This window comes from Narcine bancroftii, chromosome 10 (genome assembly GCF_036971445.1).
Source record: "Narcine bancroftii isolate sNarBan1 chromosome 10, sNarBan1.hap1, whole genome shotgun sequence".
NCBI classification, from domain to species: domain Eukaryota; kingdom Metazoa; phylum Chordata; class Chondrichthyes; order Torpediniformes; family Narcinidae; genus Narcine; species Narcine bancroftii.
In genome coordinates, this window is record NC_091478.1 from 7,194,176 (window position 1) to 7,221,588 (window position 27,413).

At 37.2% G+C, this 27,413-nt stretch overlaps 1 protein-coding gene across 6 annotated transcripts in view; it reads right to left on the bottom strand.

The window, feature by feature from the left end:
• The window catches only part of dock1 (dedicator of cytokinesis 1), a 354,235-nt gene that overhangs the window by 123,151 nt on the left and 203,671 nt on the right, over nt 1–27,413 (bottom strand). For 5 of the 6 annotated variants that reach the window (XM_069899676.1, XM_069899674.1, XM_069899675.1 and 2 more), the window contains exons 28-29: nt 18,133–18,234; nt 16,155–16,249 (exon numbers count right to left, since the gene is read on the bottom strand). In XM_069899676.1, the coding sequence (XP_069755777.1) occupies nt 16,155–16,249; nt 18,133–18,234 (197 nt within the window). Of the gene's footprint in view, nt 1–10,720; nt 11,321–16,154; nt 16,250–18,132; nt 18,235–27,413 lie in introns of those variants that run through there. The other variant, XM_069899679.1, reaches the window with a different exon arrangement.

The window sequence follows — 27,413 nt, forward strand, 5'->3', positions numbered from 1 at the left end:
AAGTGCTTATCCAGGTGACAAAGTCTGCTGAAACTTTCTGGGAAGGCTTCTTTGGGGCCAACTGCAGGATATCTCCTTTTCTAATTATGGTAAATTCAGAGTCCATACTTCCTAGTCCTCTCCTTGATTACTTTCCTTTAAAGGAAAATGATCCAAGCTGCAGACATTTTCCTTCAAAACTGATCAACATTGGAATTTCCAAGGAAAGGATGGGTTGCGAAGCAGTGGTCAGCTTTTCACCACCATTGCTCCAAATGTGGTCAGTATTTCACATTGGAATCCTCACTGTATTCAGCAACATATCACAATGTTCTACAATTTCTCATTACCTATGATGGGGAGTGCACATTAACAACCTCAGAGAAGGCACATGTCAGAGACCTCTCCTGGTCCCATTATCGTGAGGCAATCGTGAAGATGGCACACCAATGCCATTACTTTCTAAGAATTCTGAGGAGATTTCACATGCCATCAAATACCCTATTGAACTTCTACAGGAATATTGTGGAATGCATACTGACTGGTTGTATCATGGCCTGGTTTGGAAACTCAGTACTCAGGAATGCAGAAGGCTGCATAGAGTGGCAAACCTTGCAAAGTCTATCAAGGAGTCAACCTCTTGTTCACTGTTGACATCTGTGTGAGATGCTGCTTCAAGAAGGCAGCCATTGTCAGAGAGGACCCTCAGCACACCACATCACCCTGATCATGATCTGCTTTCTTACTATCTGAGAAGCCTAAACTGCAGCACCTCTTGATTCAAGAACAGCATTTTTTTTACCAACATCTGTACCTGTATAGATGCAGCAGTTTTGAAGTTCCTCCACATAATCTTTAAATATCTGCAATTGTCTATCGGCATTAAACCCATTAAGTGTACTTTACCAATTCACAATTTACATGATCACAGTTACCCTTATGTTTTGGACCCATGTCTCTAAATTAACTGTGTCACAAGGGAAAACCAGAGGTGTATGATCCAGTGATCACTGGAGGATCAGAGGTTGAGAGAGTGAGCAAATTTAAATTCCTGGGAGTTACTATCTTGGACTCAAAACATGAATCCCATTGTGAAGAAAGGAAGTCAGCATCTCTACTTTCTCAGGAGTGTGCTGACTTTGGTAAAATGATATCAAACACCATGGCAAACTTCGACAGACGTGCAGTGAAAACTGGGCTGACCGGTTGCATCATGGCCTGGTATGGGGGCACCAACTACTGAGCGGAATGTTCCGTAAAAGGTAGTGGACACAGCTCAGTACATCACAATCAAAACTCTCCCTGCCTTTGAGAAAATCTACATGAAATGCTACTGTTGGAGAACCACCCAGGACATGCTCTGTTCTCACTGCTGCCATCAGGAAAGAAGAATAGGTTCAGGAACAGTTGCTACCCCTCCACCATCAGACTCCTACTAAACAACTGACTCAATCAGAAACTCATTTAAGAATGCTTACTTTAGACATTATTTACTATTGAATATTTATTTTCTGTATTGCACAGAGTGTTTACATTTATTTCTTTGCTTACCTTCCCTCTTTTGTGTACATATCTTTTCTAGAGTACAGTTATTTGCACTACTGCTAAGTAGAAAAAGAATCTCAGGGTTGTATGTGATGTCATGAGTGTATTTTGACAATAAATCTGAACTTTGACTTTTTGAATTTTGTTGCTTGTTTCTGAGGTCTGACACTGGGGCATTACGCCATGTGACCTGGACGGTCTGCTCTAGGAATCACCCCACCATGTCCATTGAGTACTTGTCTCTGAGAGACTGCAGGTCATTTCATGCTGACCACTATTTGATGGTATTGTGGTCAAATGTGTTTGCCTGAAAAAAACTTTTCCAACAATGATGTAGGTGGTGTGGTGAAGTCCAGCTGACTGGGACATTGAGTGGCAATAGGATCAGGCCCATCATTTTCAAATGAAATGGTCAACTGCCAACTAATTTTGAAAACCAGGCCTTTTCTTCCAATTTTGCATTTTCAGATGCAAAAAAGCCAAACACATACCATATGTTTTCAGAAAAATACTGTTTCATCAAAATTGAAAATCTCAAAGGTGAGATTTTAGAAGTAATGCAGAGAGAATTTGCAAACATTATATTTTTCCTTTTCCAGGGTTAGGGTTAGTTTCTCTATTTCTTCTGAGTGATGGCATCAAGTTCATTTTTTGGTATCTTTAAAAAATCTTTTGTTGATCATGTCCTTTGAGATATCACAAACCCTAATTTAATATCTACTTTCCCAAATTGCATTTGTTCTAAGATCCTACATAAAATAGAATTGGCCCTTTGGCCCACAATGTCTACACAAAGGTAATGCCAAATTAAGACTAAAACTTATCTGCCTGCAATATGATCCATATCCCTCCATTACTTGTTTATTTATGCGGTTATTCAACAGCCTGTTAAATGCTACTATTCTATCGGCTTTCACCACTACTCCTGGCAGTCCATTCCAGACATCCTTCACACCCTGTGTAAAAAAAATAAAACTTGTCCACACATCTCATTTGACCTTTCATCCTCTCATGTTAAATGCTTCTCGTTTAGTATTTCACATTTTGACCCTGGGAAAAAAAAGTTCTGATCATCTTATCTATGCCTTTCATAATTTTATAATCTTCTATCGGGTCTCCCTCAGCCTCTGATGCTCCAGAATGGATAATTCAAGCATATCCAACCTATTAGCTCCTATCCTCTAATCCAGGCCAAATACAGGATAATAACATTTAATCTTTAAATAATCATTTCTGAAAATCTGCTCAATATTAGACAGAATGTAGGTGAAACCAAATCTGTGATAAATATTCCAAACACTAGAACTCATCAGTGGTGAAACACAATACAGATAATAACACTGTATGACTTCATGCTATGTTATTAAAAGAGGTTTCACCAGAAATGTTCAAAATTATGTTTTGAGTAAAATAAGATGACAATACTCCATAGTTACAGGATACAGATTTAAGATAAATAATACAAAAGATCAAGAGATGAGAAACATTTCACATAGCAAATTTAGGTGTTGGAAACAGATTCAAAAGTATATTTCAAAGGAAATAAATTTTTACTTTAAATGTTGCAGGATATGAGGAGAGTGGGGTTAATTTGATAGAATTAAGTGAAAGAACAATGATTAAGGTCTACAGTTAATACCAAAACTGGAAGAAAGTTGTTGGGTCTATTAAAGTGTGAGTTGGCTGGGCAGAAAGGCGGCAGTTAGAGTTTGATAAATAGGTGGTTGGGAGATGGTACGTGACTTCTAGATTCTATGTACTTCCTATATATAGATTTGAGGTTTTCATTGCCATCCCAAATTTACTTCACTACTTTGTCTAGACATGGGGTTGCCTCATTTGTAGGAGTCATTGGGGATTTGGCATTGTTTCAAGGAGCTCTGAGCACATCCTTGTATCTTTTACCTTGCCAGTACAGAGCATTTGCCTTGCAAGTCTGGTGCTAGACATGCTGAATGTAATTAGAGGCTCAAAGTTGGATATGTTAGCTTCTGAGAGGACGTGCATGTTGGTTTGATTACTCTTCCAAAGGATTTGAAGAATTTTGTAGAGATAGCATTGGTGACTCAATGCTTGGCGCACATCATCACCATTCAGGTAATGGAAATATGTCCTTAAAATCTGAGATATGAAATAAAAATTTGCACAGATGGAATTTATGTGAAAAGAATAAACAAATAAACAATAAGTGTATACAGAGAACTAAGTTAAACAAGGAATCTGCAGATGTTGGGTCTAGTACAGCACATAAAAGTGCTGGAAGGACAGGTCATGCAGAGAAAGTGAAAGGCAGTCAAAGAAGGTGGGGGAGGGGATGGGGGAGTGAAAGGGGAGGAGCACAGGCGAGCAAATGATGGGTGGATAGAGGTGGGAGGAGGAAGAAGAAAAAGGAGCTGAGAATGATTATTTCCCAAGGACAATGATTATAGGCTGTCAGTTCACAGTGGGAGGACACAGGATAATTCCTTTCGAAACTGATAAGGCAATCTCTGCTTTGATACTTACAATTACACTTTTATCAAATGATGTAACATGTATTTCCATTTCATTCAAACAACCCTGATTGCAATAATCAGAATTCCCTTGCTTACAGACCACATGGAGCACTAATTATTGAGAATGACCTCCTGGAGAAACACATTTCCATTTATGAGATTCAATGGAAAAAAGGGTTCCTACTATGGAAAATCTCAATGCAGACATTTTTCTAGGAACCCAAGCTCTCCGTAACACAGAGCTGTGCTTATTTTTCCAGTGTCTTGAAGTTTTTTTTTCGCTGAGTAGTTCAGATCTCAGAAATATTGAGGGAGGCAGGGATTATTGCTGAATGATAGATTAAGTTTTGCATCAGGTTTGCGATTTTCACCTTAAAACAGCTTTCCTCAGTTGACTTAAGGTCATTAAAAGATAGCTGGATGAAAATATGAAGTGCAAAGCCTGGTAGTCTATGGGCCAAGAGCACAGATATAGGATTAGCTTGTTTGGTCAGCATGTATACAATGAGCTGAATGGTGGCCTGCTCCATGCAATCTCACAGTTAAAGAATATTTCAATATAAAATTACATTGTATGATATTTTATGACAAAATCTCATTATCATTATTTAATGCGGGATCTTCTTGTGATTATTTATTCTTTTGCCTTATGAAGTAAAGCAAACTTGGTCAGCATAGCGATGCAACAGAAAATGTACGTAGCAGCCTCACAGTGTGCGTGACTCGGGTTTAATCCAGGCCTTTGGTACTGCCTTCATGGAGTTTTCATATTTTTCCTCTGACAACACGCATTGCTTCTAGGTCATGTGGTTTCCTATCGTATGTAAAAGAGGTGCTGATTGTTAAGTTAATTGGTAGGTTACCCTTAGTGTCCATTTGTGGCAAAATAAAAATTTGTGTAAATTATACTTGCCACAAAGTTTGATGGATATGTATCACAGAATCAGGTATAGAGAAGTGCAAGAATGGGATAACTCTGAGACCTGATATGTTGTAGGAAAATATAAAACAAATGTGGATTAAAATTTCTGTTGTGCAACTATGTAAAACATATGCCCCATATCCAATTCCTTTTCTACCTAGAAATTTTTGCTGCCCCTACTCATGTGCCCAATGGAAACACATTACGTTGGTTCGACTAATCCCAAACATTAATTGTAACCGTTCTTCTGATTAAATCTTTTCTGATTCCTAGTCCCTTGGTGATATGCATGTTCTAATTCTGATCTACAAGCAGGATGAATTATTCTAAAACATTGTTTACAAAAAGCTTTAAGAAGTTCATACTTTGACCAGAATAAATTTTGAGTTCAACAATTAATAGTCTTCCTCTATTGATGAAAATCCACACTTGAAACTTTTATCTCAGGGCAAAGCAGGGACTTATCTGGACATTTATTATGATACACAGGATGTTGCAAATGTTGATGTGATTAAGTTACCCGGTCCTTTTCAGGTCAGACAATTATACTGCAAAGTCGCATCTGCCACAAATGCATCTTTCAATTAAGTCAATGGATATCATTAAAATATATTAAAGCACAGTAATTAGCTTTGAATAAGATCACCTTTATTTTAAGATCTGAGATTGTTTGTGCATATAATTCACAATTTAAATAAATTCTCTATCATACAGCTACTATAACTGATCAGTGCTGAAATGGGTTATAAATCAGTTAACTACCCTTGGGAATTAGTGGAATGAGGTCATGTAAGATGCTACTGCAGTGAAGCCTGACACTTGTTTCGGGTCAACTGGAGCATTAAATAAACCAGGGATCATGCTGTTGGCTCTTGCACTCTGTAGGTATGGATACTCCCTTCCTTTCTAAATCCAACAATCAGTTTTGCAAGATAGCACATCATCTATTGTGAGCAGGACAGCTTGACAATAAACCTACGTTAACTCGAATGCCCAAATTGTTTTATTCAAAATGTTTTTCATTTGTCAATATTAGCAGGTTTGAGATACATGAAGCATCAAGCTTATTAACTGACTTTACATAACCATATCCATTTTCAGGTGAAATATTAAATTTCCATCCCCAAAGACAACCTTGAACAAATGTTCAATCTCCAATAACTATGAAACTGGTACATCATCCAGTAATGGGAGGAATACAATAAAAAACTAACAGAAAATATTACGGAGTAAATCAGAAAGGTTTACCAATCAATATTTACTGTTCAATAGTATCATATTGTGCTTTGTTAAAAATAATTTCATTTATCATATAATTCATAGATTTATATCTTGTAATTACATCTTCATGGAACTTGGATGCACATTTCATTTCACACATTCTTTTAATAGGATGAAATCCTTCAATTGCAGGACAAAGATACAGTGGTTTTACTTTGCGAGTTAATACAAACACATTATTTACCTCAAAATTCTATTATCAAATTAATTTGAGAAAATTTTTCTACTCCAACTGCAAACAGTTAGTAACTTAATAGCTAAACAATCTAAATTGTTTAGAGACACAATCTACAAGAACTAAAATCACAGTCTTTAAATTCCTCCATAAAGTGCTATGAATTGATAAGCCACAATTCCCCTGATCAATCACCCATCAACAAATTAAGTAAAGCAGCAGTCATACATTTCAAAACTCCACAGGAAACCAAACAGCTGGAAACTTCACGACATCATACTTTGTGTATACCACTAGTTTTTCAACCAGAGTAGCCACACCACTTATGCTCAGACGTGAAGATCCCTCCCTCCCTACCTCTTGCAAGATGATGCAATGCACAACTGGAAGTAGCAGGAGATCAGTAGCTGGGACATGCACATCTAATTCTCGTGGAGCAGTCAGTGTTCATGATCACTAGATTGCCCAATTGCTGAGCCCCTGACTGCAATGGAGCTAAATCAATTGAAAATTCGATTATTTCATACATGACATTTCATCATTCCACAGCACTTGTTAGCTGCATCCATCCAATCCATTTGTTAATCTTCCTGTTACTTCAGCACCCCACCAGCTGCTCTCTGTTACAATCCAATAATTAAACTACAAAAGGCATAACTGTACAACATTAGTGTATGTAAAAATGTGAAAAGCAAGTTGCAAGTTAATTGAGAATTATTCCACCTAGGATGGTCCTTTCACTAAATATCTGGAACAAACAGCTCCCTAACAACCAGACCCTGTTGCACAATACCTAAGACCACTGCATTAAAATCTGTACTAAGAACCCAGAAACATAAAGCACTTTCCACATCTCAGGAGTCTCTCATCAAAGGTATGTTGATGACAAAATGCACGGGCATAAGGTATTCACAAAGACTTTAAACCAGACCCCAAGGTCATGTCCTTTGAGGAGTAAGTTCCCTGAACTCACAGATGCTTTTCATCATGGACAGCGAGCAATATTAATCATGTTCTAATGAAAGGGACATATTTCCCACATGCCCAATAACAGACTACTGAAACAGCAAGGACAGAGAAAAAGTTGGAAGGAGATTCTCAAAGTGTCCTTGAAAAATTTTAAATCCAAACTGACTCATGGAATCTCTGGTCCTCGATTGCTCAAAATGCAAAATGACTAGATCATCAACGAATTTCAGAAACCATAAAGAGTCAATAGTGAAAGAAGTGAACAATGCTCTGAACTTCTCACCAACCAATCTGGCCATGAATCACTTTCAAAATATTCTATTGGTCCTGCATGGATCTCTTTGGATACCCCAGAAGTCAATGTTCTGCCATGTTTTTAAAAAAGTCACTGTAAAGAATTGGCTGGAGACATTCAACAATAAAAGTGGCCATTTCTGATGGAATAAAAGACAGGAATGACTAAAATGACAAATACAGACTTTGATGGGATACAAATCTACAATTAGGTTTAGAGCAGTGGTTCTCAACCTTTTTTCTTTCCACTCACATACCACTTTAAGTATTTCCTATGCCATAGGGTTAGGGTTAGGGTTAGGGTGCTCTGTGATTAATAATGGATTGCTTAAAGTTTTAATCATACCTAATTGACTCGTTATGTGCATGGTTTCAGAATTCCAAAGGAAATGGGCCAATGACGTTTTCTCAAAGCAAAATATTTCAGTAACAATTGGGTCTAGAGCAGTGATTCTCTCCCTTCCCTTCCCATCACATCCCACCTTAAGCAATCCCTTACTAAGTGAGACCTTACTAAGTGAGACCTTACTAAGTGAGACCTTACTAAGTGAGACCTTACTAAGTGAGACCTTACTAAGTGAGATTTCAGCAGTGGACCCAACCTTCGAAGTCCGTTCATCTGTTGCTTTCAAAACAATAATCCATTACTCCACAGCATGTCCAATTAACACCTACTTGTGAAGTCTCTATAGGCATTCTTCAAAGTTTTTGGAAAGGCACTCAGAGCCTGGACTGTCTGGCTTGATCAGAGCTCTGGCATTTTAAATGAGATCTGTTTTGTGAAGTGTTTGTGTTTGTTTGTGACCAACACTACACCCACAATCTAGCTCCTTCAAAACCATATGTATATACAATAATAAAATAAGATATAATTCGTCACAAATGAAACAGAAGTACTTCTATTGACTTATCGATAATATTCCTGAGAATATAAATGGTGTTCCCTTGCCTTCGACAAAGCCACACTGTTCTTCATTGATCTCTGGTTTAATTTTGTTTCTTATTCTGAGCAGGATGATTCTAACTTGAGTTTTTGTGAGGAGATTCATTAAACTAATTGTTTTGTGTTGTCCACACTCTGTTGCACCTGGTTTCTTTAGCAGTGCAATGAAAACTGTCTTTAAAAGATCTTCTGGTACTTTGCCACTGTTATATATTCTATTCAATATGATTTCCAATTACTCTAAACCAAAATCTTACAGCACTTCATACAGTTCAACCGGAATGTTACCTGGTCCTGATGATTTCCAATTTTGCATTTTCTTCATAGCATGCTCTACTTCTTTCATTGCAGTTGCCTACATCAAAGTTGTTCTCTCGGTCTTTGTCATCATATAGATCTTTGATGTATTCTGACCATCTTTGCATTATTTTTCCTTTTACCATAATTGTAGAGCCATCTTTTGCTTTTATATAGTGTAACTCGAATGATCCAAAATCAGATTTTCCAAAATCCTCATTTATCTAAAGATTTTTCAAAATTTCAGATAAATGAGGATATCTGAAACAAATAAGAAATCTTCATTTATCCAAAATTTTTTTTCGAAGCTGAACTGACCAGGGATCTCGGGCTGCCGGCAGTAGCAGGTACTTTGGGCTCCTGGCCACAGTGTGGACCTTGGGCTCCCAGCGGCAGTGGGGATCTTGGGCTCCCAGCAGCAGTGGGGATCTTGGGCTCCCGGCAGGAACGGGGACCTTGGTGGGAAGGTGCTGGTGAACGATGGCAGGCAGCATTTTTTTGGGTGAGAATTAAATATTTTAATGCTGAAAAAGCTTCCCTTTGTTGTTTGTTGATGTTGTTTAAGACATGATGAAAATTATTGATGGATGCAAATCTTTGCTCGAGGGAACCAAATTAGTCAGTTTTTCCTTCATACCACATTCACTTGAGATTCAGCTATTACAATTAGAAAATAATATATGAAACAGGAGCAGGAATAGACTATCTGGCCCACCAAGCCAGTGCGCCATTTTGTAAATTTCTGCACAAGACATCAGAAATTCTATCCTTCCATTGTAGCCATGTATATTAATCCCTACGATCCTCCCTTCAGTAAATGATGTCCTTTGAATTTTATAAGCTTCACTTTCCAAGAGTGGTACAGTTACTGCAACAGAACTGTATTACAGTGCCAATGACCTGGGTTTGAATCCAGCACTGTCTATAAGGAGTTTTACGTTCTCCCCATGACCTACGTGGATTTTCTCCAGGTGCTCTGGTTTCCAAAATAGAAGGTGTTGGTAGGTTAATTGGCTGCATCATTAAAGAACACACAAGATCAGAAGGTAACTTATTCTATGATAACTTATTTTAAGAGCGAATATGATCCTGAAGGGGCTTTACATCAGTTTTAGTTACATTGCAGTCACACTTTCTTTGTTATTCCCCATTTTAGTTTAGTGACCAAAGCTGATTTGCTGGACTACATGAACAGGAGGAAGTATACAAGAATGGATTGGGTTTGACAGATAGTTATGCATTTAACATGTTATTCATAGGCAATATTTTGAAGTGAAAACCATTACACTTATTCTGCCAAATGAGGGTACAGACTCACTAAAGAACTGCTACAGACTGGAAAAATTATAATAGAATAAAAGGAACTTCATCTGTAACAGTTATCAAACTTTAAAATGGGACATCTTTGGACAAACTGAAGATAAATTAATAGATACTATAAATTTAAGTGCTTTTGTTTAATCTATTTTTAAAGAGCTTCAGGTGTATATTTCAAATTTGCGAATACAGTACTTTAACTCCAGAATTGTGCTTGCCATGCAGAAAGTTTTAAGTAAAGCCTTCTCTGTGAAATAGAGTAAATTACTGAAACCTTTGAATGTGGAGGGTTCACTGGCAATTCTAATGAAACTACTGTGCAACTATCTTTTGCAATGAGTTTCGTGTGTATAAAGCTTACGAACAGAGCAGCTGCTTTGTTAAAAATTAATTCACAGATGCAGCTCTTGGGAACAACATGGCAGATGTGACGTGAGACAGAGAAAGGCTTGTGATATGCAAGATCAAAAACAGAACAGGGAAACATTAAACTGCAACATGGATTGAAAATGTCAGTTAGTTTAATATTTGATGTAAAACTAGCATATTAATCCCTACCAAAAACCAATTCACTCAAAATCTACACGTACAAGTTCTTCACCAAGGAATTCAACTTTGTGTTTTCGAAAAGCAGCCCATTATATCTAATGGGGGTATGACACTGAACATCGCCATTTCAGGTTGCCATTCAGTCGTTACAGCATAATATCATTTTTATGACTACAAAACAATTAATGTAGCTGTTTAATGCTGATACTACAAATGATAAGGTAATACATATATCAAATGCATGAACTACCGGTAATTGTCAGATACAGCTGAATAACTACAGCACAGCCCATATCAAAAGAGGTTTTGCAGATAACAAAACATAGCCTTTAAAGTGTCTATTATTATGTTATAATGAAGTGTTCTCATTTCATATGAAAAATGACTTGTCTGTTTGCCAAATATCAAAGATAGCTGAAGAGAAACACCAGCAGGACTTAATTAATACCTTTTGAAGGACAATTATGAGCAGATAATAAAAGCTGGCTTTGCGAGCAACACCTTATTTAAAATAGCCAATGAACGTAAAAGAAGCAGGCATCAGGAGAATAAGTCTATGGGGAAAAAAAACAATGAAACATTAGTAATAACCTAAACCCTCTTAACTTGCATTTTAGTGAAATTAATAACCTCCTATCTTTAGCATTTATTTGTGCAATACTGGAATAGTTTTGCGATTACTGAAATTTCAGAAACATTCATCATATATTAAAAATTAATGATTTTGCAGGCAGCAAAGCTGAGGCGCACCTCTATTGACTATCAAAGTTTTCTGGGGTATTTCTGTCTTTGATTCTGTCAATGAGCATAGGAATCCAACCTTTAACAGTAATACGTAGGCAGTTCCAGTCTTGGTGTTGTCTAAATGCCTAAAGCTTCCAATAAAATCTAGCCTCTTACTTACTTTCAAAATTTTTTTATCATATTGTCAGAGGAGCAGACTCTGGGTTTGACTTTTCTAATATATTTCTCGTTTGAGTCGAAACAAATATTTCTAAATATTGTTGTCAATCTTTCAGTTCATAACAAATCATTTACATCCACTAGGCCTGCTCGCCAACATTAACATTATGTAAAGCAAAAGGTAGATTCAATGATTGTCTCAAATATCCTCAAATCTTATTTATTTAGCATTGGTAACTGTGCTTTTAGTTCCTATGGGCCTAAGCTCTGTAGCGTCGCCCAACATGTAGCCAGCTGCAGTGACAAGAACATTGTTGACAACTCATTGGCTGTCGTACCTGCTGTTTCAAGTGAATGTTTGTGAATGTCTTTGATGTTCACAACCTACATACTTACTCATGACCTGATGCTCAAAAATTAAAATTTAAAAGAGTAACAAAACTACGTGCAGTTTTAAAACAATTAAAACATTGAGACCACCTTAAATTTGAAAACCCTGATTAATCTTTCTTCCTATAATCAACTTATCATATTGATTTCAATGGGCTTATTGTACTTGCATCAAGTTAACCTGGTATGATTCCAGCAGGTGGCTTTTCCAAATTGATGTTCAGTGGTCAGCAGCTCAGTGGAATGACCCAGCTATGAGTGGATTTGACACTATTTTCGAGTATGATCTCCCCTATTCAAACTTTTAATAATCTAGAATTTAATTGTAATATTTAAGCAGGCCATGAAGCAAATATAATGGTTGGAAAATTGGTACATTTCAAAAATGAAGATTACAAATAGGCAAAACAAATGTCAATAGCAGATAAACAGAATATTGTAGATGCCGGATACATCAAGTAAAAACAGAAAATGTTGCAAATAGCCAGAAAATCAGGATAAAAGGGAAAATATTTAACATTTCATGTCAATGACTTTTCAACAGAATTGGGAAAAGTTGAAAGTACACAATTTTCAAGTTTTGTAGAAAGAAGAGATGAATGGTGAGAAGGGCAGGATTGTGAGGTCGTGGAGACCAGAACAGACTGAATAACAGAAGATGGAGAAGGCACATCGTTCTTTGGAAGAAACCAAAATAATTGTTACGGACACGGAAGTAGATGCTATCTACGGGTATCACATGATGTTTGGTCTGGAAAGTTAGATTACTTTGGATCCAGTGTGGGCTGGCCAACTGGATACAAAACTGACTTGGAGGTAGGGGTCAGAGAGGGGAAGTGGAGGGTTATTATTCAGATTGGAGGTGCCACAGGGATTGGTGCTAGATCCACAGCTGTTTGTAACATATTAAAGATGTGGATCAGAATGTAGGTGATATTGTTAAAAAGTTTATGAATGATACTAATATTAGTGGCATAATACACAAAAATGCTGAAGGAATTCAGCAGGTCATGCAGCATGCATGGAAATAATAGGCAGTCAGCATTTTGGGCCCCAAGTCCATAATCGAGAATTTTATCAGGAAATTGGTGGCATAATAGACAGTGAAGAAGGTTATCCAAGACAATACCAGGATCTTAATCAACTGGGTTCACTGGCTGAGGAGTGGGAGATGGAGTTTAATTCAGATAAGTGCAACGGATTGTTTTGTGGCAAGTCAAACCAAGGCTAGACATGGTAGGACCACGGAGGGTTTCATATACAGTCCTGGAGGTACAGATACATAGCACCCTGATGTGATGACACAGATTGACATGGTGCCAATAAGAAGGCATTTAACACACTTGCCATTATTGGAGGTGAGGAGATGGGATGTCCTTACTAATGTCTTGCACATTTGAATTGTTGCATGTAGTTATTGCGAATGTTGTGTACAGTTATGGTTGGCCTTGATGTCATTCAGCTGGAAAGGATGCAAAAAATAACTCATGGGACTAGCTCAGATTGGCAACTTGGTTAGCATGGACAATTTGGGTTAAACAGCCTGACTCCATGCTGGAGAAATCAGAGCATGAGTTTAAAATTTTTTTTTATCATATTGTCAGAGGAGCAGACTCTGGGTTTGACTTTTCTAATATATTTCTCGTTTGAGTCGAAACAAATATTTCTAAATATTGTTGTCAATCTTTCAGTTCATAACAAATCACTTACATCCACTAGGCCTGCTCGCCAACATTAACATTAAGTTAATTCTCATTGACAGAATCAAAGACAGAAATACCCCAGCAAACTTTGATAGTCAATAGAGGTGCGCCTCAGCTTTGCTGCCTGCAAAATCATTAATTTTTAATAGATGATGAATGTTTCTGAAATTTCAGTAATTGCCATATACAGTAAGTACAATGTACAAATGCCACAAAATTCTTGAAATATACCATTAGATAGAAGAATAAATATGTGATGTTTCTAAAGAAAAGATGATATAAAAGGGTGATACACTCAACTGAATAGGAAAATAATTATCCAAAGGAGGAATAAGTATGTGATTACCAGGTAATTATTTGAAATTATTTAACAGGAGAAAAACACATAATTCAGGAACAGGAATGAAAACGACACGTAATAGAACTTTGTATATATAAAAAAAGAGAAAATGTTGGAATTCTCCACTACTTAGAAAGAATCAATAGAATGGGATAACATTTTTAGGTTTACATCAACACAGAGAAATGATCAGACACTTGTCAGTTTTAAACTGCAGAGAAAGGAAAATGATAGACAGAAGAAAGGGAATGTCCAGGTAGAGGACTGAGAAGACTGGATGTAAAGGTGGCTGTGCAGGCTGAGAAAGTTTGGTAAGGTTTTGTAGATAATTTGCTTGAAGGAGATCCAAACAGAAGATGATGAATGAGAGAAATAGAAAAAAGTGCTAGAACTATGAAATGCAGAACACTACAGCTTCCATCGAAAGAGCTGAAGAAACAGAGAAAATGGAATGGAATAATATGATGTCTTTAAGCTGGGTTTCAATTCCATCATAATTCAAGAGACTCTCGACGACGTCTATTCCATCTGCCAATTTACTTTTAACCAAAGCAATGATCAAGCTGTTCTTTCCCTCACTTTGTCACCAGCCTCTAAAGTCATCCTCTGCAACTTCCAACCAACATAATGCTAGTATAAGGAACAACTTCTTTTCCCCTATCTTTCAGCATTCCGAAGGCCATTCCCTCAGTGATTCTGTATCCACCTTGACTATCACCCACTATCCTTCTCACAGCACCTTGCCATTCCATCACAGGACTTGCAACATCACCTTTTACCACCATGCAGAGACTCAAAAAATATGCAGGTGAATCAATGAATAATTTATACTACTTCCAATTGAATGTATTGCATTCAATGCTCACTATGTAGTCACTTCTTCATGGGATAAATCAAATTTATATGGAGTTATCACATTTCAGAAAACTTTCATTTAGGCTGTTCAAGATCCTGAATTTCCAGCTACTTACAATCTTTTCTGCTTCTTTCTTTGGAACTCTCCACTCGAGGTCTGTGAAGGCTCAGTTGAGTTCACTTAAAACAGAGATTTGATTCATTTCCATTTCCAGAATAATCAATTTAGAGAAAGTGGAGACAATGCCCTTGAGAAAGATTATAATGATGAATCGTGGGGCAAGCTATCTTTCCCTTTAAGCCTTCTCCTGCTCCTATTTCCAATGTTCCTTTTTGAAAGTGCACAATTCTCTTTGCTAAACTTATTTCCTCGTGCTTTAAGTTCTCAATATTGCTGGCCTGTCTATAGGTTTTGACTATGTTACTTGCTTGTTTAAATCCTTAAGCAATCAGGTTACATAGTCATTTGGATAATTCACATTTTGCTGCCTGAGATGAGTGCAAAAAAATTGATCTGCAGAAACAAATGTGTCCATTTCCATTTATCTTGGTTTTGTGCAAGTTCTTCACCAGGTAAGAAATCTTTACCTGACATGGAAAAACCTTCTTCAATGAATGTAAAAATTCATATGTCCCTTGAAGTTCTGTTATGTCTTCCTTGATCTGCAAGATGATTTAACTGGGTCTTTTAGTGTCACTGATTAACTTGATCGAGGTTTCATTATTGTGTACAATATCTATACACATTGATCGCAGCAGCCCTCACCCCCCACCCCCCCCCCCCCACCCCCATTCGTGGCAGCACTCACCACCAATTAAAAGGAACTTTTGTTTATGTAACCATTTGCCTCAGTGAATTGCTATCGCTGCTGGGTTTTGGGCTCATAACAGCACACATTTTCATTTCATAGATTTCTCATACAGCATATAATAATCACATACCTATGTAAATATATAAAATAAATACTCTGGAATAATTTACTCTATTTCATTTATATATGTTTTAAGAATTCAAACGTTATTATTTTCTTGCAATCCATGATCTAGGATTTCCAAAATCAGCTGCTGTAAAACAATTATTGAAATTCTTTTGATAAACTTTTGAGATTCTGATTTGTTACATTCATTTGTGGTTTCTGCAAAGTACTATTTACAATTAAACATGACAAAAGCTCAATAGTTGTCTTTAATACTTACTTATTCTGCATCATATTCATTATAATCCAGTCAACAAGATAGACATTCTTTCCAATGAGATCTTTGAACATGATGAAAGTCTCCATCAGGAAGTCCTGAAGCAGGGTATAAACAAAGCTTTCCATTAAGCAGTTAAAGGTATTCTACAACTGATAAGATATTTTACAGGAAAACTGAAAGAAAACTAATATTTTCCTTCAAGTAAATTTGAAGTTTTAAGTTTTAATTTAATTTTTAAAAAATTTAGACACACGAACCCACAAGCCCGTGATGCCCAATTGCACCCAATTGACCAACATCCCGGTACGTTTTGAACGTTGGGAGGAAACCAGAGACCCTGGGGAAAACCCACACAGACATGCTGTAACAGCATTGTGCGAACCACTACACTGATCATGCTACCCAATTTTAAGAACTACTTTAAAGGAAGATAATATAATCTTCTCATTATAAGGTCTAGCTACTGGACTCATTTACTGATCAAAATGCTTTTCAAGTAATATTTAAAATATTATTCTTCATCTAATTTAAGTTTCTAAAACATTTTTAAAAGTTTAAAGAAATTTTTCATATTTTGCAATTTAAAAAATCTACAGACTGCCTTCTTTGTATACATTTCGATTTGTTTTATTGCCCAAAAAGACCAAAGATGGATTTGATATATTTGCCCAGAATTTTAACTGAGCTGAAATAGGATTGTGCAGTTTGTGATGTAGATAATCACTAAGACCACATCAATATTGTTTTGACAACTTTATCAATAGAACATTTTTATTCCATTACTTGCACTTGTGACTTGGAACTTTACTTCAGATAATTTTGAAATAGATAAACTCTTCATGCTTTACGAAGCAAAAACATGTGATGAACATGTTTTTCATTGAAGAGGCTGAATCAATAAAACAATCAGACAGATCTCTGGTCTAATGCCAGAGCAACACAGTGTGTATCAAAGGAGTAAAACACGAAAGTCTGCAGACACTGTGTATCCTTGCAGAAGTGCTGATTTTTGGCATAAATCAAAGCTTTCCATTCCATCTTCACTTTCTTTGGTTGCTCCTGTGCTGATACCCAGCAAGTCCAACAGGATGACAGGATAATAGGTACTTTCATTTCTGGGCATGTTTTTAAGACCAGAGCATTACTAATTGCTTATGAATGTCAAAAATGTTCACAAACATTTTAATGGTCTTGATCATTATAAGATTATGTGAGGGCAGGACATCAATGAGCACCATTATGGTCCTCAGATCCTGCTGGCTTCCTCTGCTGACATAGCCTCAAGGTTTGGCAGGCCACACAAACGTTTAAGAAGCCAGGCTTCTAGCAGAGGACAATACTGGGGTCATGAGGGTAAGCATCCAGCAAGTGTGAAGTAATGGAAGAATCTGTCCTCATGTCTTCATGATACAACAACAATAACTTTGGCTTTCTGGTCAATGCACTATCAGTTGTGCAGTGGGGAAGGGGAGGGGAATAAAATTATTGCAAGGAAGCCAATAACTTATTTCTATTTATGGCCAGCAAATGGATAAGGGAGAGTATATAAATAATTAGAGATTAAATGAGTGACAATTAATGAGCAAATAAGATAGATAGTGCTGCTTGGGAAGTTCAAAAGGTAAGAGAAAGATAAAATTATAGGACCTGACATGTTAGAAATAAAACATAGAAAAGTCAAGGAGATTCCAAATGCCATGAGATGCATGGTGTATAGGAAGAATGAAGGATTGATGACAACATTCATGCCACAGCATCTTATGGTATCTGACAAGATCAACCAATCCATGGTTCCCGAAATATAAGAAAGATTTATTTTCCAAAATAAATTTGAGATGCATTCCATGTTGAAGCACATTCACAATACTGCATCTTGGCACAAATGTATTTCAAATACTTCTGTACACCTGTTAGTCATTCATGAACCTTGACTGAAAACCAAGTGAACAAATATGTGAAGGATGTAATTTCCACTCACCACAACATCTGATCGCATATTCCCATATGTCTTGATTAAATGGGCATAATGATAATCTTCCATCTGCCTTAGGATGGCAGTCATGCAAGCAACAAAGTTTCCCTGAAATAAAATGAAAAATCTAATGTTATTTTCTGATAACAAAAATTCATTAAGCATCATGCAATGTACCATTAATGGCATTTTTACATGGAAGTATCTTTTTTAGTCACACTGCAAAATGTCTTGATTCTAATGAATAAGATCTGCATTAACACAATGTGATTCAAAAACCAAATCGGTAGTGCAAATCTAAAGTCAAGGCTCATCCAATATTCCCATGTAGGACAGAGACCTGCTGCTTATTTTCTCATAAGCAGTTTGATTTCAATAAAAAAAATTGAAAGGATCTGTCATATTCCCTAACGTATTGTTACAACAGAGGCTCATAATTTTACTCTCAAGATTAACCCAAAATCAGGGATCCCTTTACAAAACAGCAAACTCATTCAACCTATAGAAAGAGAAAACATCTACTAAAATGTATAAATGACAAAAAGTTATTTCATGTTATTTGTAAAAACCTTTATCATTCAGATGAGATGCTTGACAAATCGATAAGCTGTAGTGCAGAAAAATATCAGATCTAATAGTATACAGTAGTTATAAAAATGGCTTATTCAGTGCAAAATTTAGTTAATAAATAAAACATACGAAATTACACCTAATTATATAAAGTAGGATAAGATAATGTGCTGTAGATGTATGATATGGTACCGGTTGATCCTCTTTGGTTCCAGGTGAATACATCTGCAGCCAGTGATGAGTGATTGAGGGAGTCAGGCTCAAAGTTGATGACTAGAATCAAACCTTTAAACACATGCCACATCAGGGAGAAGAAGAGTTACCTGAACACTGCTTTTCAGGAATCAGTCACACCCATTTGATTAACTACTTCAAATTGAGTCAGCGGTCAGGGACAAGAAGCCATGTTTTGCTATTGAGGCAGGCCAAGTGGTCGAAGATTCTTGCGCCCTGTGTGGGCAAGAGTGGGGACAGTAGGAGGGGGATGAGCAATCCAATCATGGGAACCATTCAAGAGTGGGGGAGAGAAGAAGCATGTCTGAGTAATTCTGTAGAATGGATTAAGAGTACTGAATGCTGTGTTGCCTCCCTGGTGACCCTGAGGGACACATCATCTGACCACCAGAAGGAATTAGAGGGAAGGAAAATATCCATTTGTTGAGGTCCATGTTGCTACCAATGACACAGGTAGAAATAGGGTAGAGGTACTGCTGAGGGAAATTGAGCAGCTAGGGATTAATAAACAGAACCATGACGGTAGTAATTTGCACAGGGTTCATAAGATTAGGAAATTAAATGCATGGTTTAAAGATAGATATAGGAGTAGTTTATATGAATTTGTCGGGCATTAGCACCAGTATCAGGGAAGAAGGGCAGTGTTCCAATGAGACAAGCTCCATCTGAATCGAGTTGGGACCAGGGTCATGGCAAATTGCATAAATAAGGCTGTATATAGGGCTTTGAACTAAATAGTAAAGGGGCAGGTTCATCAGATTGTAAAAGTATGGATAAATCTAAAGGAAAGAAAAACACAGGAGAAATCCAGAGGAAAAAGGACAGGATGTTTAAAAAAATAATTAAAAAAATTAACCTCAGACAACATAGAGCCAAACGCGAATACTGCACTGAAGACAAACTGCATTAAACAAAGTGAATGAGCTTAAAGCAGACTTAGAAATTGTAATGTACATCATTGTGGATTTAACAGAGTCATGGGTGAAAGAAAGTCAGCTGGGAGCTAAATATCTAAGGATACACATTCTAACAAAAAGACAGACAGGTTGGGCAGAGGGGGTGGGGCGACTTTATTGGAAAAAAAAGTTACATCAAATCTTTGCAACAAGGTAAGTGGGATACAAATTACAACAAAACATAGAGAAGACTCATAGGAAAGGCAATGTTAATTTTCATGGGAATGTCATTAAAGCAGTTTGACTGGGAAAATCAAGTTAGCAATGAATCCAAAGAGAAGGAATTGTAGAATGTAGAATTTGGTGGTGTGAAATGAACTAGATCTGATTAGGGACCTTATGAAGGAGCCCTTAGGAGGCAGTGATCAGAATATAATTCACTCTGCAGTTTGAAATGAAGAAGCTAAAATTCCATATATCAGAATTACAGTTGACCACAAAGATATGAGAAAGAAGCTGGGCAAAGTTGATTGAAAGGGGACCCAGCAGAGATGATGGGAGAACACGAATAGTAGAGATATTAGAGGAGCAATTTGGAAGATGCAGAATTATTTCATCCTAAAGAAGCGTTTCTAAAGGGAGGATGAAGCAACCATGCCTGACAAAGACATTCACATTCAAAGACAGCATAAAATAAAGGAGAGTGCATACAAGTTTGTAAAAATTAGTGGGAAGCTAGAGCATTTGGGCTCTTTTAAAAAAACAAGAGAATTTAAAAAGCAATAAGGGCAGGAAAGATGAAGTATAAAGATACCAAACTTTTTCCCCCCCCAGGTACATGAAGATTAGAAGAGAGGCAAAAGCAGACATTGAACCACTGGAAAATAACGGTGGAGAAGTGGTTATGAGGAACAAAGAAATGACAGATGAAGTGAATCGTATCTTACATCATTCTTCGGTGTGGAAGTCACCAGAAACTGCCAGAAATTTAAGTCAGAAGGCAGAAATGAGTGTAGTCACTACAGTATTACTAAGGAGAAGCTACTTGGGAGCTGAAGGTGGATTTCATCTGATGGACGACACCCCAGGAATGGTGATAATGAGTTTGTTCCACACATTGCACAATGTACATGTGCCTGAATTTCTTTCTTTCTGAAGCTGAACTGGTACTTATATAAAAAAAAAGCTATAAATCGTAAACTAATTGAATTGAAATTCATGAGATGGATAATAAATATACAAAGTAATCAAAGTGCTAAAAGATTTGCAATAGTGCAGTCAGTCCATGATTAGTATTCGAACAAAAGGTTCAAGAGTTGGATAGCCATTGGAAATGAACTGTTCTTAAACTTAGAGGTGTTTATTTTTAGGCTCTGTACCTTCTTCCTGAATGGTTCCAGATGACCAAAAAATCACAATGTCACTCCACTATTTAAGAAGGAAGAACAGGAAAACACAAGAAATTTACAGGCCAAATATTCTGACTTCAGTGATTGGTAAGATTGTGTCTATTATTAAGGATCAGATTTTGAGGTACTTTAAAAGCACGTGATAAAAAAAAAGCACATTATAAAATAAGCACAAATCAGCACAGTTTCCATCAAGGGAAATTTGACCTGACAAATCTGTTGGAATTCTTTGAGGAAGGAACAAGCAGGATATGGATGTTGTTTATTTGGATTTTCAGAAGGCCATGGAAAAGATGCAGCACGTGAAGCTACAAAAGAAGATAGGAGGACAAGGTATTTTTGGAAAGCCAGCAACATAGATAGAAGATTAGCTGACCAGCAGAAGATAAAGAGTGGGAACAAAGGGGACCTTTTCTGGTTGGCTGCCATAAGTAGTGATGTTGCACAGGGTTCAGTGTTGGGTCTGCTACTTTTCATGTTATATGTTAATGACTTCTATAACAAATTCTTAGGTTTGCAGATGGTGCAAAGGTAACTGGAGGGGCAGTTAATCTTGAAAGGTACTTAGCATGGTTGGAAGAATGGGTAAAGAAGTAGCTGATGGAGTACTGTGGAGGGAAATATATGATCATGCGCTTTGGGAGGAGGAATAAAGAAGTAGACTATTTCTAATGGGATGGGAATCCTAATGCAGGATTTCATAAAGGTCAACTTGCAGGTTGAGTTGGTAGTAAGGAAGGAAAATGCAATGTTAGCATTCCTTTTGAAAGGACTAGAATATAAAAGATGTAATGCTGAGGCTTTAAAAGGCAATGGTCAGAACACATTCAGAGCAATGCAAATAGATTTGGGCTCTATATTCAAGGAGGGTTGTGATGGTGTTGGAGAGGGTCCAGAGGACAACATTCCAAGGCCTGAAAAGAATGGATGTGAAGATATTGGTTCCAATAGTGGGAAAGGCTAGGACTAGCCTCAGAATAAAGGGATGTTCTTCTAGAACAAAGATGAGGATAAATTTCTTCAGTCAGAAGATAGTGAATCTGTAGAATTTGTTGAACAATGTTCTTGAGTAGTAAAATGATCAAAGGTTACAATTCAAGAAAATGGAGTTGAGAGAAAAAAAAATTAATCAGCCATGTTTCAAATGGCAGAGCAGAGTCAATGGGCCAAATTACCTATTTTCTATTATTAAAAGCTCCTGATTCACTTCGGGGATTGGTGTAGGCTGGAAGTGATCAGTTTTCGCAACATTCACTGACAGAGTGGCACTGGCTATAAGCACAAGTTGATGCTCTGGCTGAAGAACCAAGAACAATGGTTGTTTATTCAGGAAAAACAGATGGTGAGGGTCATTTGATTATGAGTTATGTGATTGGGACACAAAAAATAGGTTTCAGTATTGATCAGCCAGCTGTTTGATAGGCACAGAGGTGGGATGATTTTGTGTGGAAATGGACATTTCTGCTGATTCTCCTTGTCAGGGGAATTGTCATTTTGAATGACCCATACCTGAGTAAAGGAAGCAGGAGAATTGCTGTATTGGATCGTGACCATTGTAATGGTCATTAAGACTGACCCATACCTGGGTTTTGGAAGCATTGTGGAAGTCACGTTTCGTTTCCCTTACACAAGAAAAAGGGGAGTTGTGACAACCATTCATATGAAAGGACATTCCTCTGGTGCAACTCAACAGGATTTGTGAGTTTTTGGCAGTTTGATCACTCAATCTCTCACCTCCTTCGTAATTACTTCTGACCATCAGTTTAAAAGTCTGAGTTTCAACACAGGATTTCTAAGACTGCACTTTGAATCGACTTTCCAGAATTGTGCCCAAGCTGTAATGGTTTTGGTAACACACACACACACACACACACATACAGGTACATTTGCTCATAGTTGAGGTTAACTATGTGTTATATTATTAGTAGTTATTAATAAATATATTGCTTTAAAAATAAAACTGTCTTGGTGAATTTCTGTTGCTGCTGGTCTGCGACATAACACTACGTTTTATGGCCTAAATATACCCATGAACATGTGAAAATATATATCAAACTAACAGAACAAAATATGCAAAATAAATTACTTTGGGTGAGCTCATTTTAGAAAATGTACTGGAATATATTTGCAAATTTACACATTTATATCATTTTAGCACTATTTTCAATTACGAACCATCATTTCTTTTTGTCTAATCCACTTACCAGAACATGAGGCAAATCCATTTTTAAGATGACATGCAATAAAAGCAGGTGTAAAATCTACATGATCACATTTTATGTACTAATTATTAATGATCTGGTGCCTGCAGTTGCTGATTAAAAGCAGTATCATTTCTAAAATTTCTGTCATTTTAATAGAAGTTGCTAATCCAGTCAATCAGAATATTTTAGTAAATACAATCAGTAATTTTTAATATTGTAATCATTACTATGAAATGGAGTGCAGGCCACTACACCCAACAAAGCAAGGGTGAGCACTTTTGATGTCTGTGATGCTTCGATGAACTGAACACATTCTATGCCCACTTTGAGAGGAAGAACCAAATAGTGCCTACTAGAATCCCTGGAAAGGCTGAGGACCCTGTGATATCTGTCTTGGAGTGCAATGTCATAACAACATTTAAGAGGGTGAACCATCGCAAGGCGTCAGGCACTGACGAGCATACCTGGAAGGTACTGAAAATCAGCGCCTAACAACCAGCTGAAGTGTTCATAGACATTTTCAACCTCTCATTGCGGCAGTCAGAGCTGCCTCAACAACTACAGTCCAGTAGCACTAACTTCCACTGTGATGAAATGCTTTGAGAGGCTGGTTGCTGGAATTAACACGTACCTAAGCAAACCCGCTGCAATTCACCTATTGTCACAATCACTCTACAGCTGGCTCTCCACTCAGCTCTGGATCACCTCGAAAACAGTAACATACACAAGGGCTGCTCTTCATCAGCTACAGCTTGGCCTTCAATATAATTATTCTCTCAATGATGGTCAAGAAGCTACAAACTCTAGGCCTCTGTACCCCACCTCTGCAACTGGATTCTTGACCCAGTCAGTACAAATTGGAGACTGTGTCTCCTCCTCAGATTATCCACACATGCACACCCCAAGGATGCATGCTTAGCCCATTGCTCTACTCATTATACATCAATGACAGTGCGGCCAGGCATTATTCCAATGCTATCTACGTTTGCCAATGACACCCCAGTGTTGGCAGAATCACAAATGGAAATGAGGAAGCATATAGGAGGGAGATATATCAGCTTGTTGAATGGTGTAATGACAGCTCGTTGAATGGTGAATGGTGAAATGACAGCAAAACCAAGGAGGAAGTCAGGAGAATCCGACCCAGTCCTCATCGAGGGCTCAGCAGTGGAAAAGGACAAGAACTTCAAATTCTTGGGTGTCAACATCTCAGAGGATCTGTCCTGGAGCATCCATGTTGATGCAATCACAAAGAAGGCCCGCCAGCAGCTATACTTTGAAGAATTTGAGGAGATTCGGTATGCCACAAGACTCTCCAAACCTTCTGTATGTGTCACGTGGAGAGCATTCTGGCTGGTTGCATCACTGCCTGGTAGGGAGGCGCCAACTCTCAGAACAAGAATATACTCCAGAGGGTTGTTAACTCGGCCTGTGACATCAGGCATCAGACTTCACTCCATTGAGGACATCTACATGAGCCTCTATCCTCAAGGATCCCCATCACCCAGACCATGCCCTCTTCACTCTGCTACCATCAGGAAAAAAGATACAGAACCCTAAAGACAAGCACTGAGTGGCACTAGGACAGTTTCTTCAGATTCTTGAAAAATCAATGAACCAAAGACACTGCCTTACTTTTTGTGCACTATTTTTTAAATTTATTGTTGCACGGTGGTTTTTAAGAATGTTTGCACTGTGACGCTGGCGCAAAGCAACGAATTTCGTGACTTGTTCATGACAATAAATTCTGATTCCAAAATACATGGCAACTCCTGATCTTATTTCTTATCCTCTTATATATTCTGGAAAATGAATTGAATTTTATAATACTGTTCAAAGACAATGTTTTAAGTTTAAGAGACAATAGCATAATTAATTAGTCAGACTGATCTGAGATCAAAGGGGGCAAACAAACTGTAGACAGTGAAAAAGTTAATTAGGAAAATTGGAAACATCAAGTAGGATTTGGTCATCTTGAAGCTGACAGAATGGCATGAAGTCAGGGCATTTGGACAGCTGACTAATATCATTGTTGGAGCACAGTTGCAGTAATTTTCAACCTAAGATGACAATACACTGCTGGGTACATCCCCACTATGCCTGACATCAAGAAGCATAGTTTCTAGTCACTGTGTACCAGGTACAGTCCAATACAACTATAAACTCTGATAATTGCAGACCTCATGGCTTAAGATGATTGTGAGAACGAGTAGAAATTTTGAAAGAATTAATAAAGCAGGTACATATATTGAAAAGGAATTGACATCTAGTTATATAATTAGCTATGAAATTAAAGCAACATCTGGGAAGTTTACAAGGAACAGGATAAAATGATGTCTCAACCTCTGATCAACAGCAATAATTCTAGAGACCAACAATTGCAGATCTCGAATCTTTGACGAGAAGAGAAACTCACCACATCAGACTCTGATCACAATATCAAATCGTAATTAATGGGTTTTGCAAACTGTGAATCTCGCAGTAGGAATTAAGTAACTAAAGAGTTAATTAGTTTTTTTTTTCTATGTTGTGAATCTTTGAGTTATTTTGACTAATTTTGATCAAAAAAAAGTAGTATAGTTGTACACAAAATCATTGTCTGGAGTAGTTTGTAATCTGTGACATTTAATAACACCTTCCCTTGTCTACTCTTTGCAATCAGTCCCTGAAGTCAGTCGAGGCCAAATGTTTCATATTAATACTACTGTTTTGGGCTTTATTGTTAATGAACAAAACTTACTTCACAGACAGTTCTTGGGAAAGGAACTGTTGCATATCCCTGGGCACACTATATTATTGGAATAAAATCAATGATATCCACCAGAGGAGTGGTACCAGAATAGGTTTGGTAAACCGACTATTCCACATAGCTATCAAGAAGGGAAGCAGAGCCATAGCAGACTAGGCCATAGTAGACTAGGCCATGGCCACAACTTGCATTTGAAGAAAATGGGAGGAATTGAAACAGAAGTTGTTGAAACTTCCTCCACTGGAATAATGTTTCTGTGAAAATTACTGAACAGGCTGTTGTTTTATCAATGCAAGACAATTCTTCCAATTTTAGCATGACATTCCAAATCTCAGGAAGGATAACATGGCAGGATTTAATAGTTTGCCTCTGTTTTGTCCAAATCTGATGCTATAATCAAAGGTACATGGTCAGTTTTAATTTTAATGATATTTTATCATAGTGGCTTAATGTAACTGAGAGATTGAATATTTGTGAGAGTCTTGGTTTATACATAGTTTAGATCAGGTAAATAGTTTTTCTTCCCCAGAGGATATACAAGAACCAAATGTGTATTTGTCATAATTGTTGCTGAGAAATGATAAAGAAGTTTTATTCCATATTCATTTAATTAACTTAATTTGACTTTTCTAATGCCATGATAGGATTTAAAGATAATATCTCTGGATTATTAGCATTGGTAGCCTGACAAAGTACCCAAATTCTTTCATCGCTTGGGGCCTGAATAGTTGAATATATGGTGACCACACACACACACACACACATACCCCACCCACCCACCCCCCCCCCCCCCCGTATATGTATATAATTAGTTGTTTGAAAGTCAGTCAGTTGTTTTCTGCTTCTATTCTCCATCAGGTAGGTTGATGACTGGAGTATTGTTAAATCCTACTCACAAATCATTGATCTGTCCACAGGGTACGAAGAAATAGTAAGATGTTGTAAAGAAACACGTTGCTTGAAATCTGGAAAAGGAACTTGGATCTTTCATGTTTCAAGATAATGTGGGTTTTTTGTATATACTGCATAATGCATAGGATTTGAAATAACTTTTAAAATCAAAACAAAAATTAACAATATGCTTCAGAATATTTAAATGTTCAGTTATTTGTGAAACAAGGTAAAGATTTCACTAATAGAACAATACAGCACAGTATAGGCTTTTCAGTCATCAATGTTAAAAAAAGTAATAACCCCATAACCTTCTTTCATCGATGTGTCTGTC